Source organism: Bos indicus, chromosome 4 (assembly GCF_029378745.1).
Source record: "Bos indicus isolate NIAB-ARS_2022 breed Sahiwal x Tharparkar chromosome 4, NIAB-ARS_B.indTharparkar_mat_pri_1.0, whole genome shotgun sequence".
Taxonomy (NCBI): domain Eukaryota; kingdom Metazoa; phylum Chordata; class Mammalia; order Artiodactyla; family Bovidae; genus Bos; species Bos indicus.
Genome location: NC_091763.1, coordinates 51,345,486 through 51,363,699, shown reverse-complemented (window position 1 = coordinate 51,363,699; position 18,214 = coordinate 51,345,486). Strand labels below are relative to the sequence as shown.

Sequence of the window (18,214 nt, the reverse complement as noted above, 5' to 3'; positions counted from 1 at the left end):
AGAGGAGCCTGGTGGGCTATAGTCCACGGGGTCACAGAAGAGTTGAACAAGACTTAGTGACTAAATATTTGGTAAGCATCAGAACTATCAAATGGCAGCATGTTAATTAAGTCCTTTCATATTCATTATCTTGTTTTAATTCTCATAGTCATCTTGCTAATTAGCTAGATATCATCTCAATGACAGAGGAAACTGAACCTCAAAGATTTCCAAGCGACTTAATAGCCATATTAGCTTGGACAAGTCATTGAGGTATTATTTGGACCAAGATTTTCAGGCTTGAAGTCATGCTTCAAACTTTCTGCAGTATAAATGGATTAATATATTAATTACTTCACAAATGATATGTTTTAGTTAAGCTTTATAAATACATAAATGACCATTCTATATCAAATACACTAATTCAATAAAAAACTTGATAAATGTAACATGAAAGAATTATGAAGGAAGTAAAAAATACCATAGTAGTCAAGCAGCTTACAGTAAAATGAAGACTTTCATATATTAAATGATGCGAGAATGAAGAGAACAACACATGACATGTATAAAAATGTGCTGAACAAGATAATCACCTACCCAAAATCATAGCCTATGAACAAAAAGCACTCTTGTGGGCTGTAATAAAATAGGGACGTTAACAAACTATTAATTTGGCCCTTGACAGCAAAATGTGAATGCACCATGAGGGGAGGAGAGGATATTCCAAACTGAAGAATAACAAAAGGAAAAACAAAGAGGTAGAAATGATTATGTATCTGAAGAATATCACTGAAATTGTATAAATGAAATAAAAGTTAGACATTAGGGAGATCAAACTACTGAGAGTTTAGGATTTCACCTAATAGACAAAAGGAAGTGTGTTCCACAGGTAACAGCACATAGGACTGACTAAAGCACAGAAATGGTGCAGTCAGAAATACCAATTAGGAGGCTATTTAAGTTGCCCCTGGGCTTCCCAGGTAGCTCAGTGGTAAAGAATCTGCCTGCAATGCAGGAGACCCCGGTTCAGTTTCTGGGCTGGGAAGATCCCTTTGAGAAGGAAATGGCAACCCACTCCAGTATGCCCCACTCCAGTATGCTTGCCTGGAAAATCCCATGGACAGAGAAGCCTGGCGGGCTATAGTCCATGCAATCTCACAAGAGTTGGACATAACTTAGTGACTAAACAACAACAAAGCTGCCCCTAAAGTGGGATGATAAGTACCAAAACTGAAATAAATCTAAGAAACATTACCGAGAAACAGTAAATTATATATAAAAGTGAATGTAAAAGTTTGAGATAAATATATATTTTTCTTGGTATAAATTTATGTTCAATATTCAGAATTAACTATTGCTTTAAGTATACAGTAAATAGGAAATACAATTACTATAGCCATGAAGAAAATACATTTAGAATAACATGGTAAGTCATCAGGGCTGCCCACTCAATACTGCTGATTCTTATTTTGTGAACACAACAAGACTGAACTTCTTTCAGTTCAGTTCAGTTCAGTTGCTCAGTCGTGTCTGACTCTTTATGACTATATGACCATAATTAAACAGATGAAATGACATGGGTCTCTTCCAGGTGGGAGCTTTAGCAGCCAGCACACAATTTACCATCTGTGCTAGACATGAATAACACAAAGTCAAGTCAAAATTTGAACAGTTTCTGTCCTAGTTTTTTTTTTTTAGTCTTGGTTTCTGTGCATGTGTCTTGACAGATGAGTGTCAAGGGTTTTCATTACCTAGCTTTCCTCACCTTTATCCTCTCCATTCTGTGCTTTCAAAAGGACCAAGCAGATTTACACATATATGAATAGCAATATCAATCCTACACCTTATATATGCAAGGAACACTAAGATATTTGTCACTGTTTGCATGTGAAATTGATAACAAAAATCAGGTTCTAAATGCAGATAAAGAAAAGACAGGTAAATAAAAAAATAAGTAGAAGATGTTAACAGGCAATCTATAAAAAAAGAAAAAAGAAAAAAATCATAAAATAACAATTTTTGGTAATGTTTTCTAAATAAGCTATCAAAAATTTTTTTTTCTGAAAATATTTTTGTGAGGGCAGTGGCACCCCGCTCCAGTACTCTTGCCTGGAAAATCCCATGGATGGAGGAGCCTGGTAGGCTGCAGTCCATGGGGTCGCTAAAAGTCAGAGACGACTGAGCAACTTCACTTTCACTTTTCACTTTCATGCATTGGAGAAGGCAATGGCAACCCACTCCAGTGTTCTTGCCTGGAGAATCCCAGGGACGGGGGAGCCTGGTGGGCTGCTGTCTATGGGGTCGCACAGAGTTGGACACGACTGAAGCGACTTAGCAGCAGCAGTCTATGCTTTCAGAGCAAAAATATGTCACATCATTACTTACAACTAGAAAACAAGTTAATATTTTAATCTAAAATTACACCTCCATCCACCAAACTGCTCCAGTGACGTTTACAACCAAATTTATATTGTGATAAAATGTAACTGTAACATTTTTCCCAGAGTATTTCCTCTACCGGCAATAACATTCAACAAGTTAACAATCACACAAATGATTACGTCAAAACCTTGGACATTGGTTCCTGTGTGCAGTCTTATCAATGGTAATAAAACATCTACTGAAATGAAAATGCCACATCATTTTACGAAACCCTTATCTCATGACTAAGCACTGTGAATATAATAAACTCCTCTGCCAGAAAAGTTGCCTTCTGAATGTAAAGAAAATATATCTTCTTTTTTTTTTTTCTAATATAAGAAAATGTTTTAGCAAACTAGGGGGAAAATACAATTTCTAAAAACAGAAATGTTAATTATATTTTTAAAGGCTTATTATTACCCAAACAATAAAAATATCAATTGCAAATTTAAGGTTAGACTGAAGTGTTTAAAATTTCATTATGTGTCGCATACAGACCTTTAAAACTTTGATACTTCATATCATCTGTTTCTGCATTATAGACATAAAATAAGGAAATAAGACATAAAATACAGTCATAATATAGACATAAAATTAAAAAATAAGGAACAATAAAGTCCATATTATAGCACAGCTGCCAAGTTCCAATTAATTTACTTGAAGGACACCTTGTTTTCAGAGCTAAAAGCGATTATACTGCTGAATTAAAGTGATAATATTTTCTGTTCATGTATTTTCCTTTGCAATCTGTGGACTTTTCAAGTAAAAATATTCAAGTACCTACAATAATTTAGGGAAAGAGGAAAAATATCCCAAAATACAAGTCAACTTAAGATGTGTTTTGCAACAATTAGAAAAGTCATGTTGTTTAAACTGGTTGAGCCAAAAAAGTCCTTAACCTAGACAAGATGGGGAATATAAATACATTCCAATGGTGGATCCTACTCACATCAAACTTGTAAATTTCCTTACCAAACCTTTGCTACAGTCAAAGGCTCAAACATTTGATTACAAACTTTCTGTTCTATAAAAATAATGGATACTATCTACCACTGAGCAGTAAGGATTACATTAGACAACAAATTTAAGAGCAAATGACACAGTGCATACTACACAGGAAGCAATGAATAAATGTTTCATTTAAAAACAAAATTAAAAAGCCTAACCCAGAAACAAATTATAAAACCCCAAGTAAATCAGTATTAAAAATTATCGTATTTGCTAGACATAGTATACTAAGTATTGTGTGGCAAGATCCAAGAGAAATATAAAGCATAATTTGTATTAATTTAAAAATGGATTTCAAGTTGTCAGGTTTTTTTTCCATTAGTCCTACAGGATAGAAAATAAAATGAATTTTTAAAACTAAGAAAAACTAATAAAAGATCAAGGTAGATCTATATGTACTCACATTTAGCTGATTATTAAATAATAAATCAATACTGTTTTCAACAAGATTTGATAAAGTAAGATACATAAATAAAAATCAATTAAAAAATCAAGAAGATGCTGGTTTCTGCTTCCAGTAATTGCAAGCTAAATTTGGATCAAAACCGAAATCCTTTAAAAATAGCTAGTTTTTTTTTTTAATTTCTTAAAGACTGAAGAACTAATACAATATCAAAGAACTACTGAACCAAAATCTATATGGCAAAATATAGAGGTAAATAAACTCAGCATTCACAGTTAGCTTTTGCCTTGAGGGCATTTGCCAGTTCATAAGCACTGGTCTTGGCAAACACCCTCTTCCAACAACACAAGAGAAGACTCTACACCTGGATATCACCGGACGGTCAACATTGAAATCCGACTGATTATATTCTTTGCAGCCAAAGATGGGGAAGCTCTATACAGTTAGCAAAAACAATACTGGGAGCTGTATTCATGGCTTAGATCATGAATTCCTTATTGGCAAAATCAGACTTAAATTGAATAAAGTAGGGAAAATCACTAGATCATTCAGGTATGACCTAAATCAAATCCCTTACAATTATACAGTGGAACTGAGAAATAGATTCTAAGGATTAGATTTGACAGACAGAGTGCCTGAAGAACTATGGACAGAGGTTCATGACATTGTACAGGACACAGGAATCAAGACCATTCCCAAGAAAAAGAAATGCAAAAAAGCAAAATGGCTGTGTGAGGAGGCCTTACAAATTGCAGTGAGAAGAGAAGTGAAAAGCAAAGGAGAAAAGGAAAGATATACCAATTTGAATGCAGAGTTTAGAAGAACAGCAAGGAGAGAAAAGAAAGCCTTCATCAGTGATCAGTGCAAAGAAATAGAGGAAAACAACAGAATGGGAAAGACTAGAGATCTCTTCAAGAAAATTAGAGATACCAAGGGAACATATGCAGATGACACCACCCTTATGGCAGAAGATGAAGAAGAAGTAAAGAGCCTCTTGATGAAAGTGAAAGAGGAGAGTGAAAAAGTTGGCTTAAAGCTCAACATTCAGAAAACGAAGATCATGGCATCTGGTCCCATCACTTCATGGCAAATAGATGGGCAAACACTGGCTGACTTTGTTTTTAGGGGCTCCAAAATCACTGCAGATGGTGACTGCAGCCATGAAATTGAAAGATGCTTGTTCCTTGGAAGGAAAGTTATGACCAACCTAGATAGCATATTAAAAAGCAGAGACATTACTTTGCCAACAAAGGTCCGTCCAGTCAAGGCTATGGTTTTTCCAGTGGTCATGTATGGAATGTATGGATGTGAGAGTTGGACTGTGAAGAAAGCTGAGTGCTGAAGAATTGATGCTTTTGAACTGTGGTGTTGGAGAAGACTCTTGAGAGTCCCTTGGACTGCAAGGAGATCCAACCAGTCCATCCTAGGGGAGATCAGTCCTGGGTGTTCATTGGAAGGACAGATGTTAAAGCTGAAACTCCAATACTTTGGCCACCTGATGTGAAGAGCTGACACATTGGAAAAGACCCTGATGCTGGGAAAGATTGAAGGTGGAAGGAGAAGGGGACAACAGCACTGAGATGGTTGGATGGCATCACTGACTCAAAGGACATGAGTCTGGGTAAGCTCCAGGAGTTGATGATGACAGGGAGGCCTGGTGTGCTGCAGTCCATGGGGTCACAAAGAGTTGGACACAACTGAGCGACTGAACTAAGGGAACATTTCATGCAAAGATGGGCTCAATAAAGGCCAGAAATGGCATGGACTTAACAGAAGCAGAAGATATTAAGAAGAGGTGGCAAGAATACACAAAAGAACTATACAAAAAAGATCTTCACGACCTAAATAATCACGATGGTGTGATCACGCAACTAGAGCCAGACATCCTCGAATGTGAAGTCAAGTGTGCCTTAGAAAGCATCACTACGAACAAAGCTAGTGGAGGTGGTGGAGTTCCAGTTGAGCTATTCCAAATCCTGAAAGGTGATGCTGTGAAAGCGCTGCACTCAATATGACAGCAAATTTGGAAAACTCAGCAGAGGCCACAGGACTGGAAAAGGTCAGTTTTCATTCCAATCCCAAAGAAAGGCAATGCCAAAGAATACTCAAACTACCATACAGTTTCATTCCTCTCACATGCTAGTAAAGTGATGCTCAAATTCTCCAAGCCAGGCTTCAACAATACATGAACTGTGAACTTCCAGATGTTCAAGCTGGTTTTCGAAAAGGGAGAGGAACCAGAGATCAAATCGCCAACATCCGCTGGATTACTGAAAAAGCAAGAGAGTTCCAGAAAAACATCTATTTCTGCTTTATTGACTATGCCAAAGCCTTTGACTATGTGGGTGACAACAAACTGTGGAAAATTCTCAAAGAGATGGGAATACCAGGCCACCTAACCTGACTCTTGAGAAATCTGTACGCAGGTCAGGAAGCAACAGTAAGAACTGGACATGGAACAACATACTGGTTCCAAATTGGGAAAGGAGTACGTCAAAGCTGTATATTGTCACCCTGCTTATTTAACTTATATGCAGAGTACATCATGAGAAACATTGGGCTGGATGAAGTACCACCTGGACTCAAGAATACCTGGAGAAATATCAATAACCTCAGATATGCAGATGACACCACCCTTATGGGAGAAAGTGAAGAAGAACTAAAGAGCCTCTTGATGAAAGTGAAAGAGGAGAGTGAAAAAGTTGGCTTAAAACTCAACATTCAGAAAACTAAGATCATGGCATCCGGTCCCATCACTTCATGGCAAATAGATGGGAAAACAGTGAAGACAGTGGCATGCTTTATTTTTGGGGGCTCCAAAATCACTGCAGATGGTGACTGCAGCCATGAAATTGAAAGACGCTTACTCCTTGGAAGGAAAGTTTTGACCAACCTAGACAGAATATTAAAAAGCAGAGACATTACTTTTCAACAAAAGTCCGTCTAGTCAAAGCTACGGTTTTTCCAGTAATCATGAATGGATGTGAGAGTTGGACTATAAAGAAAGCTGAACGCAGAAGAATTGATGCTTTTGAACTGTGGTGTTGGAGAAGACTCTTGAGAGTCCCTTGGATTGCAAGGAAATCCAACCAGTCCATTTTAAATGAAATTAGTCCTGAATATTCATTGGAAGGACTGATGTTGAAGCTGAAACTCCAATACTTTGGCCACCTGATGCGCAGAGCTGACCATTTGAAAAAATCCTAATGCTGGGAAAGATTGGAGGCAGAAGGAAATGGAGATGACAGAGGATAAGATGGTTGGATGACATCACCAACTCAATGGACATGAGTTTGAGTAAACTCTGGGAGTTGGTAATGGACAGGGAGGCCTGGCGTGCGGTAGTCCATGGGGTAACAAAGAGTTGGACATGACTGAGTGACTGAACTGAACTGAGAACCCAATGGGAAATTGAGCTGTGGCTTCGGCAGCTTCAAACTTCCTGATGAACACAATTCAAAGCACTGCACCTAAGCAAAATTGGAAATTTATTACACCATAATGAAGACACCGGGCCTCTAAGTATATTTAGGGTAAGGGTGAACCAGAAATAAACAAGGTGTTTAGGTTTAGGTTTAACTTACATCACCAAAATTCTCCAGGAAGCTTCAACTCCTGAACTTAGATTACATGAGTCCTGGAGTGATAAGTGCCCCAGGCATCTTTAGAAATATACAAAATCTCTGATGGATCATCCGAGGCCTCATATTATTCCAACAAGTTTTAAAATCTAACGACTACCACCTAGTCATGAGTGAGGAGTATAAGAAACTATTGTAAACAAAGACAAACCCACAAAGATCTCAGATACTGTAATTGTTACATCTAGACTATATGTTTACCATATTAAAGTTTTATTTGGAGCTTGAAAATATTTTCAGCGAACAAGAAGTCATAAACTTATTTATAATACTTTATAACTTCCTTATAATGCTGTCAATTTTAAAAAGAATCAAATGGAATTTCTAGAAATAAAAAAACTAACTGAAATTATGAACCAATTGAGGAGTTTAACAATAAATTAGAAGGAAGTGAAATGAGATTCAGTGAGCTAGAAGGCAGACTGGACACTATTATCCAGAATGTTGCACAGTGAAACAAGACGATGGAAAATAAAGACAGGCATTGAGGATACAGTGAGAAAGGTCTAACAGGTATACAATCAGAGACCCAAAAAGAGAAAAGAAAAGGGCACCAGTAATACCTAAAGTGACAACGGATGAGACTTCTTCAGAACTGCGGCACCAACCCCAAATTTAGAAGCTTTTCATAATAATGCTTGAAATGGCAGATGGAGATGTCTTATTGATAGATACCTACCACATTAAATTAATGATTTTTTTCATTAGCCATTTTCAAGATGAAACAGAGAAACATTAGAAGAAACTACCAAAATTCTGCCAAAATACATGGACACCTAGAAATCAAATGTATTAGCTGATTTGAAAGTCTACACACAAAGTTTGGAAACAATATAAAACTTCAAAGCAGATAAAAGTTGCTCTTTTAAATAATATTTATCTAACAAATTTGAATATTATTAAGTGTTTACCATAATAATGAACCAGAACAGCTAAGGAAGTAAAATAAATGTTGAAAATTATATAAGAGCGATTAGTGATATTGATCGGAGAAGGCAATGGCAACCTACTCCAATACTCTTGCCTGGAAAACCCCATGGACAGAGAAGCCTGGTGGGCTGCAGTCCATGGGGTCGCTAAGAGTCGGACATGACTGAGCGACTTCACTTTCACTTTTCACTTTCATGCACTGGAGAAGGAAATGGCAACCCACTCCAGTGTTCTTGCCTGGAGAATCCCAGGGACGGGGGAGCCTGGTGGGCTGCCATCTATGGGGTCGCACAGAGTTGGACACGACTGAAGTGACTTAGCAGCAGCAGCAGCAGCAGCGATATTGATGTGCAGCACACATACCCAAATCAAACAACAAACACCAATACGCATTCAGCAGGTAGAACAACGAAGCAGACAGTCACAGCTATCTGAAGAACTGACAAAACGCTCATCTCTATTTAGCTTAACTCAGAACTCAAGTCAGAAAAGCAGGCATTGCTCAAAAAGACTCCAAGTGTTGGGTGCCTCGAGCAAATGTTTAGTCAAAAAAACACTAACCTGTACACATAAAAAATGGTTAAAACAGCAAATTTCATGTTATAAATGTTTTACCACAATTTTTAAATTAAAAAAAGGAGGGGGACAAGTAGGACTTAATAACTTTATGGAAACTTTAGAGGAAAAGACACAGGAATCTGGAGCAAGTTCAAGAAAGGAGTGACATGAAGAACACTGTGGAAGAGAAGCTAAGGGATGGCTACAGGTACTTGGACCGAATACCAGGAGCTGCTAGGGATACAGAATCATGCATTATGTTGTCAGCACTCATGCAGCCTAAGCACAGAGCAAGCCGTAATATGCTGTCAATTCTGCCTATTGAAGTATTCTAACAATTTCACGATCTTTCAAATACACTATTCTGTATTTTCTTTCAATTTCCAAGCAAATCAACTTTCTGCCTGACTGGGTCAGCCATTTTGTGAGGCCAAGAAGACTGTGTCCTACTCTTATTAGTACAGAATCTCTATACAATAGAATACTACTCAGCAATAAAAAGTAACAAATTTTTGACATACACAACTTGGATGAATCTTTAAAACATTATCCTGAGTGAAAAAATTCTGTATAATTATATTTATGTAACATTTTAGAATAGCAAAAAATAGTTTATAGTCATAGAAGTAAGTTGTACAGCACTGGGGAGGGGCATGAGGAACTTTCTGGGATGACTAAAATATTCTTTGTTAAGATGTGAGTTATATGAACATGTATTTTTCAGAACTGATTCAACTGCACACTGAAAATCTGAATTTTTTCACATTTATGTAAATTACACACAATAAAAAAACTTTATAAACTATTACAGAATTTCCTCAGTACCATTCAGCAAGACCTCTAATTAAATTTAAGGCAAAATGACAGAAAGTAGGTGAAAGAAAGCAATTTGGCAAATGGCTAAGATTAAAATAACATCAATATATATAGGACGAGTTGGAGAAGGCAATGGCACCCCACTCCAGTACTCTCGCTGGGAAAATCCCATGGACGGGGGGCCTAGTAGGCTGCAGTGCATGGGGTCGCTGAGGGTCGGACACAACTGAGCAACTTCACTTTCACTTTTCACTTTCATGCATTGGAGAAAGAAATGGCAACCCACTCCAGTGTTCTTGCCTGGAGAATCCCAGGGACGGGGGAGCCTGGTAGGCTGCCGTCTATGGGGTCGCACAGAGTCGGACACGACTGAAGTGACTTAGCAGCAGCATATAAGATGAGTGCTCATCTTCTGCAACACCAAAATTGCAACTAGCTACTGAACAACTATGGACAGGCGAATGTTGGAACCCACCAAAAAGAAGATACGCCACAACCAAGGGCAAAGGAGAAGCCACAACAAAATGGCTGGAGGGATGCAATTGCATTTAAATCAAACCGCATACCCGCCAGAGACCCTTGGCGGGCACAAGCAAAACCCTGTGTGCACCAGGGCAAAGGAAAAGAGCAGTGACCCCCACAGGAGACTGAGCCAGATCTACCTTTAAGTGTTTGAGGGTCTTCTGTGGAGATGTGAATCAGCAGTGGCCTGCCGTGGGGACAGAGGCTCTGGCAACAGCAGTCCTAGGAGGCATGGCTTATATAGCCTCTTGGAGGACAGCACCATTAACCCCACTATAGAGCTGCCGAGCAGGCAACTCACAAACTGGAGAACAAAGTTCTCACACTGCTGCAAAAGTTCTAGGCCCCACAACAGATCTCCCAACCTGGGAAGTCCCTTTCCCATCAAAGGGACTGAGTATCCCCAGGGAATCTGACTTTGGAGGTCAGCAAGATTTGATTACAGAACTTCCAAAGGACTGGGGAAACAGACTCTTGAGGGGCACAAACAAAATCTTGTGCACACCAAGACTCAGGAGAAAGGAGCAGTGACCCCTAAAGAAGACTGAGCCAGTCTTGTCTGTGTGTGCTTGAGAGTCTCTGGCAGAGGTGTGAGTTGACAGGGGCCTACCGCAGGGTCAGGATACTGACTACAGTAGTCCAAGGAGGCCGGACGTGCTGGCAAAAGTCTTCTTGAAGGATGTTGCCATTATCGCCATTACCCCTACCATAGTTTGGCCTCAACTACAGGGAAGGAATACAGCCCTACACCCATCAGCAGAGAATTGGATCAAAGAGTTACTGAGCATGGCTCTGCCCACCAGAACAAGACCCAGTTTTCCCCACAGCCAGTCCCTCCCAATAGGAAGCTTGCAGAAGCCTCTTATCCTCATCCATAAGAGGGCAGACAGAAAACCACAATCACAGAAATATAACCAAATGATCACACGGACCACAACCTTGCCCAACTCAATGAAACTATGAGTCGTGCTGTTTAGGGCCACCCAAGATGGATGGGTCATGGTGGAGAGTTCCGACAAAATGTGGTCCACTGGCGAAGGCAATGACAAACCACTTCAGCCTTGTTGCCTTGAGAACTGCATGAACAGTATGAAAAGGCAAAAAGACATGACATTGAGAGATGAGCTCCCCAGGTTGGAAGGTGTCTAATATGCTACTGGAGAAAAGCAGAGAAATAGCTCCAGAAGGAATGAAGAGGCTGAGCCAAAGTGGAAACAACGCTCAGCTGTGGATGTGTCTGATGGTGAAAGTCAAGTCTGATGCTATAAAGAACACTACATAAGAACCTGGAATGTTAGGTCCATGAATCAAGATAAATTGGAAGTGGTCAAACAGGAGATGGCAAGAGTGAACATCGACCTTTTAGGAATCAGTGAACTAAAATGGACTGGAATGGGCAAATTTAATTCAGATGATCATTATATCTACTACTGTGGGCAAGAATCCCTGAGAAGAAATGGAGTAGCCCTCACAGTCAACAAGAGAGTTCGAAATGCAGTACATGGGTACAAGCTCAAAAACAACAGAATGATCCTGGTTAGTTTCCAAGGCAAATCATTCAACATCACGGTAATTCAAGTCTATGCCCCAACCACTAATGGTGAAAGAGCTAAAGTTGAATGGTCCTATGAAGACTTACAGGACCTTCTAGAATTAACAACAAAAACACACAAAAAGATGATGTCCTTTTCATCATCTGAAATGCAAAAGCAGGATGTCAAGACATACCTAGAGAAACAAGGCAAGTTTGGGCTTGGAGTACAAAATGAAGCAGGGGAAAGCCTAACAGAGTTTTAGCAAGAGAACCCCCAAGTCATAGCACATACCCTCTTCCAACATCACAACAGACAACTGTACATGTGGACATCACCAGTTGTCAATACCAAAATCAGACTCATTATATTCCTTGTAGCCGAAGATGGAGAAGCTCTATGCAGCCAGCAAAAACAAGACTGGGACATGACTGTGGCTCAGATCATGAACTTCTTATTACAAAATTCAGACTTAAATTGAAGAAAGTAGGGAAAACCACAAGGCCATTCAGGTATGACCTAAATCAAATCCCTTATGATTATACAGTGGAAGTGACAAATAGATTCAAGGGATTAGATATGATAGACAGAGTACCTGAAGAACTATGGACAGAGGTTCATGACAGTGTACAGGAGGCAGTGATCAAAACCATCCCCAAGAAAAATAAATACAAAAAGACAAAATGGTTGTCTGAGGAGGCCTTACAAATAGCTGAGAAAAGAAGAGAAGCAAAAAGCAAAGGAGAAAAGGAAAGATATACCAATCTGAATGCAGAGTTCCAGACAACGGCAAGGAGAGATAAGAAATCCTTTTAAGTGAACAATGCAAAGAAATAGAGGAAGACAATAGAATGGGAAAGAGTAGAGATCTCTTCAAGAAAATTAGAGATACAAAGGGAATATTCCATGTAAAGATGGGCAAAATAAAGGACAGAAACACTAAGGACCTAACAGAAGCAGAAGATATTAAGAAGAGGTGACAAGAATAGATAGAACTATACAAAAAAAGATCTTAATGACCTGGATAACCACGATGGTAAAGTGGTTATCACTGACCCACTGCCAGACATCCTGGAGTGTGAAGTCATGTGGGCCTTAGGATACATCACTATGAACAAAGAGAGTGGAGGTGATAGAATTCCAGCTGAGCAATTCTTAAAGATGATGCTATGAAAGTGCTCCACTCAAAATTCCAGCAAAACTTTGCCATGGTCACAGGACTGGAAAAGGTCAGTTTTCATTCCAGTACCAAAGAAGGGCAATGCCAAAGAATGTTCAAACTACTGTACAACTGAGCTCATTTCACATGCTAGCAAAGTAATAATACTCAAAATCCTTCAAGCTAGGCTTCAATAGTAGGATTTAGAAAAGCAACAAGCAGGATTTAGAAAAGACAGAGGAACCAGAGGTCAAATTACAAACATCTGCTGGATCACAGAAAAAGCTAGAGAATTCCAGAAAAACATCTACTTCTGCTTCATTGAATATGCTAAAGCCTTTGACTATGTAGATCATAACAAACTGTGGAGGATTCTTATAGAAGTGAGAATACCAGACCACCTGACTTGCCTCCTGAGAAATCTGTATGTAGGTCAAGAAGCAACAGTTAGAACCGGACATGGTAACAACAGACTGGTTCCAAATTGGGAAAGAAGTACATCAAGGCTGTATATTGTCACCCTGCTTATTTAACTTATATGCAGAGTACATTATGAGAAATGCTGGGCTGGATGAAACACCAGCTGGAATCAAGAATGCTGGGAGAAATATCAATAAGCTCAGATATGCAGATGATACCACCCTTATGGCAGAAAGCGAAGAGGAACTAAAGAGCCTCTTGATGAAGGTGAAAGAGGAGCATGAAAGAGCTGGCTTAAAACTCAACATTTAGAAAACTAAGATCATGGCATCTGGTCCCATCACTTCATGGCAAATAGACAGGGAAACAATGGAAACAGTAGCTGACTATTTTCTTGGGCTCCAAAATCAGTGTTAACAGTTACTAGTCATGAAATTAAAGACTTGCTTGCTCCTCTGAAGAAAAGCAATGACAAATCTACATAGCATATTAAAAAGCAGAGACATTACTTCCTGACAAAGGTCCATATTGGTCAAAGTTATGGTTTTTCTAGTAGTCATGTATGGACATGAGAGCTGGATAATAAAGAAGGCTGAGCACCGAAGAACTGATGCCTTCGAACTGTGGTGCTAGGGAAGACTTGAGAGTCCTTTGAACTGCAAGGAGATCAAAGCAGTCAATCCTAAACGAAATCAACCGTGACTATTCATTGGAAGGACTGAGGCTGAAGCTGAAGCTCTAATACTGTGGCCACCTGATGCGCAGAGCTAACTCTGATACTGGGAATGATTGAAGTCAGGAGGAGAAGGGGCCAACAGAGGATAAGATGCTTGGACAGCATCACTGGCTCAATGGATATGAGTCTGAGCAAACTCCAGGAGATGGTGAAAGATAGGGAAGCCTGGCATGCTACAATTCATGGGGTTGCAAACCAACAGGACTGAGTGACTGAACAACAAAGGGAACTCAATAGTTTTGTCCTAATTTTTATTCTTCTCTTCACCTTTAGTGCAATTAGAACCAAGTGGTACATTTGACTAGTGAATCACTTCCATTTTAAGATCTAGAATTATCTTCCTGTCTGTAATACAGGTAAAATTCTCTTTTTCTTTTTTTCATATTATATACAGACTAAGACTCTGTCATTTTCATTATATCTACAGAATACAAAAGGGCTTCTATGCTACTTTACACACTGAAACAGACTTCTGTTGATAAGTGTTTATAAAGAGAATGCTAAGAGGCTTTACTACCGCTGCTGCTAAGTCGTGTCAGTCGTGTCCAACTCTGTGAGACCCCGTAGACGGCAGCCCACCAGGCTCCGCCGTCCCTGGGATTCTCCAGGCAAGAACACTGGAGTGGGTTGCCATTTCCTTCTCCAATGCATGAAAGTGAAAAGTGAAAGTGAAGTTGCTCAGTCGTGTCCGACTTTTAGCGACCCCATGGACTACAGCCTACCAGGCTCCTCTGTCCATGGATTTTCCAGGCAAGAGTACTGGAGTGGGGTGCCATCGCCTTCTCCGAAGAGGCTTTACTATTATAGCTCAATTATCATATTCTTTTGAGTGTGTAATTCAAAGGAAAGTGATACAGTTAATAATTGTCTTTCTTCCGCTCACTTCAACTTCTTAGGACATTCTTCTAAAATTAAAATAGGAAAGACTACTTTTGATGATATACCTGTCCTTTGACACACTTATACAATTGGAATCATGAACTTATGACCTATTTTCATTCATCAGTTATATGGCCAAGTAAACACACATTGGTTATGATTTTTAAAAAATCATGCTGTCAAATGTTTAACAAAGAAAAGACTAATAATCAAAGAAAAGTACATCTTCATCATTTTTGAACAAACAGTAAGATTCTTACCTACAAGCGACATTTGGATCAGCATTTCTTGAAAGTAGTAGCTCTATACACTTCAAGATCTTTTCCTCTGAGCCACGAGCAGAACATGCAGTAATCAAAACAGTTTGCTTATCTATAATGAAAGGAAAAGTGAGGAAAACCCCACACACATCAGAAATTGTAACTAGCTGACTTCTTTTATCATTCAAAACATTCTAAATATTTATTGCATTCTTAAACTTCTGTAACTTATTCCCAAATCTCTTGTTCTTAATAGGTAATTTTGTATTCCTTCACCTGAAAATGAGATGAGTGATGAACAATTTCCAAAGTATATTTACAATTCATTTATTAATTTCCTTTCCCTATTCTCATTTCTTCAAGAGGATAGGAAAGTGGTTCAGAGCATGGGCTCTGTGCAGATTTACCACCTGGAACTGAACAGTTTTTGCTTGATTAAAATTTGCCTTGAACACATGGATAAAAAACAATGACTGATATTCTCTGATTTCACTTCTTTTCTTCTCACTCATTTAACAACTCACTGATATCTGGCTTACGCCCAAACCCTCCTACTGAAGATGTCCTAACTGCTACACCTATTGGTTTCTTTTTAGTCCTTGCGTACTTGGTCTCTCTCAGCTCATTCCATTTCCTAAAACTCTTCTTCCGTTGCCTCCTATGGCATCAGTGGAGATCAGGGTTAATTAAAAGACAAAAAATAATTCTCAAGTAAGAACTGGGGAACTTAAACTAAGTCATGCCAGCCATGGTTTATATTTGTGGTTCATTATTGACCAAACATAGAAATCTAGATTCTGGTCCCAGTTCTGTCACTGATAAACTATGACTCCAGTGATATCTTAGTCTCTTAGTAGATTTAACTTACAGTTGAGAAGCTAATGTCTGCCCTCTACCTGAGTGGGCCTGTGAGATACACAAAATAATTTATGAAGACATGCTGGGCAAAATATGTTTTATAACTGTAAGGTATTCTCTGTTTACAAAAAGCAAAGAAAGAAAACTACTGATCAATTTTTTGGGCAGAACATTTTACAGTTTCAAAAATTTAAGTATAGCTTTCATTTAGTGATATTTTAAATGACATAATAAAAAGAAAAACCTACCACAGCAACAGATTAAACATAGAACTATTGCTAAGACATGAAATTATATAAAATATATATATGAGAAAACAGAATAGAAATGATCTTACAAATATCAAATGCAGTACAAAGTTAATATGAAAACTATATCTGAATTAAAAAGTAAATCTGTCTATTGTAAACATGTAAAAATAGTTATTCAATATAATCAAATAGGATTTGCACATATACTCTTATTCAAAGCAATAATAAATAGAAATTATTTAATAACAAAGAAATGGACTTAATAATTATCTTTTAAACAATTTTTAAATGATATAACTCAGAATTGAGTTCTAAATTCAAAAGACTGATTTTCAAGCAATTTTCCACTAAATTACCAGTTTTTCAATGTTTTCTTTCACTGTGTTTTACCATAAAAATAACCAAAACTCTCTAGCACAGATTTTAAAGGTACATATTAATAACATAATCAGTTATAATGGTAATATAAATGGAATCTACCTCTTTGGAAGGGTTTTTCAAAATATCTATGGTTTCTAATTTGGTTTTCTGTTTATGTAACTAACAGGAAGATATTTTTTAAAAACTCCTTTAAGTTTCTTTCACTTTGCATAATAGTTGCTTGGGGATCAAGAAAATCACAGTAAAAATAATCAGTTACCTCATTTTACCCTTATTATGATTTTTTAAGAGCCAAGTTTTAATTTGAAGTGAATATATGAAAATAGAGCATGGAAAAAGTATTTATCACTACCCCAAAGAGAATGTAATTTGGTTTCTAAATAGAGAAGTATACAAAGTAAATGTTCACATATTTTAAATATTTAAAACATCTTACCCTTATCAAAGCTTGCATTAGCACCTCTGTCCAGAAGGACCCGAACCAGTTCTACATTGGAAACACTAGCAGCATACATAAGGGAAGTCCAACCATACTGAAAGCTGGTATCTACACTGATGCCTGTTAACACAGAAACAAGCTTTTAAAAGTCCTTCACCAAAACAAACAAATCCATGTCACATTAATATGTTAAAAGCACTGCACACAGTGACATACACCATGTACTTCACAATGGAAGGGCATTTCTTGGTAGTAATGGCTTAAGAAAAATAGAAAATAATTATATGTGAATCAGTCATGTCCGACTCTTAGCAACCCCATGGACTGTAGCCTACCAGGCTCCTCCGTCCATGGGATTCTCCAGGCAAGAGTACTAGAGTGGGTTGCCATTGCCTTCTCCAATAATAAAATAGCTAACTTCACTTTCGCGATAGTTCACTTCCATGTCACTATATTTCAAGAGACTGGATCTGTCAGATATATATTTTTCATATATTTGTTGTTCAGCTGCTCAGTGGTTTCTGACTCTTTGCAACCCCATAGACTGTAGCCTGCCAGGGTCCTCTGTCCGTGGGATTTTCCAGGAAAGAATATGGAGTGAGTTGCCATTTCCTTCTGCAGGGGATCTTCCTGACCAGAGATTGAACCCACGTCTCCCACATCTCCTGCATTAGTGGGTGGATTCTTTACCACTGAGCTACCAGGAAGGCTTTTTTTCATACAATATGTTATCTATATTAGGACAAGTTTTTACATGCTACCTTTTCCTTTCTAGGGCAGTTGGGAAGTTTCACAGATGTATACATGTCTTTTTAGTTAGAATATTATCACACATGTCTATGGTGGCAAATATCAAAAATACTCCTTATTAAAACTCTCTTAACTTCCTTCTGAATGCAGAATTTAACCATGGGTTACTGGCCAAATATGAGGCTAAAAAGGTAGGTTAGGGTTTGATTATGAAAGCTCTGTTAAGAAATGTAGACTGTACTTTGTGATTCAGAGACTCACATTATTACAA

The 18,214-nt window shown here is 38.2% G+C and overlaps 1 protein-coding gene across 2 annotated transcripts in view; it reads right to left on the bottom strand.

The window, feature by feature from the left end:
* The window catches only part of ASZ1 (ankyrin repeat, SAM and basic leucine zipper domain containing 1), a 79,132-nt gene that overhangs the window by 51,240 nt on the left and 9,678 nt on the right, over window positions 1-18,214 (bottom strand). For both annotated transcript variants that reach the window (XM_019958712.2, XM_070787794.1), the window contains 2 exons: window positions 17,191-17,313; window positions 15,265-15,376 (listed from right to left, as the gene is read on the bottom strand). In XM_019958712.2, coding sequence (XP_019814271.2) covers window positions 15,265-15,376; window positions 17,191-17,313 — 235 coding nt within the window. The remainder of the gene's footprint in view (window positions 1-15,264; window positions 15,377-17,190; window positions 17,314-18,214) is intronic.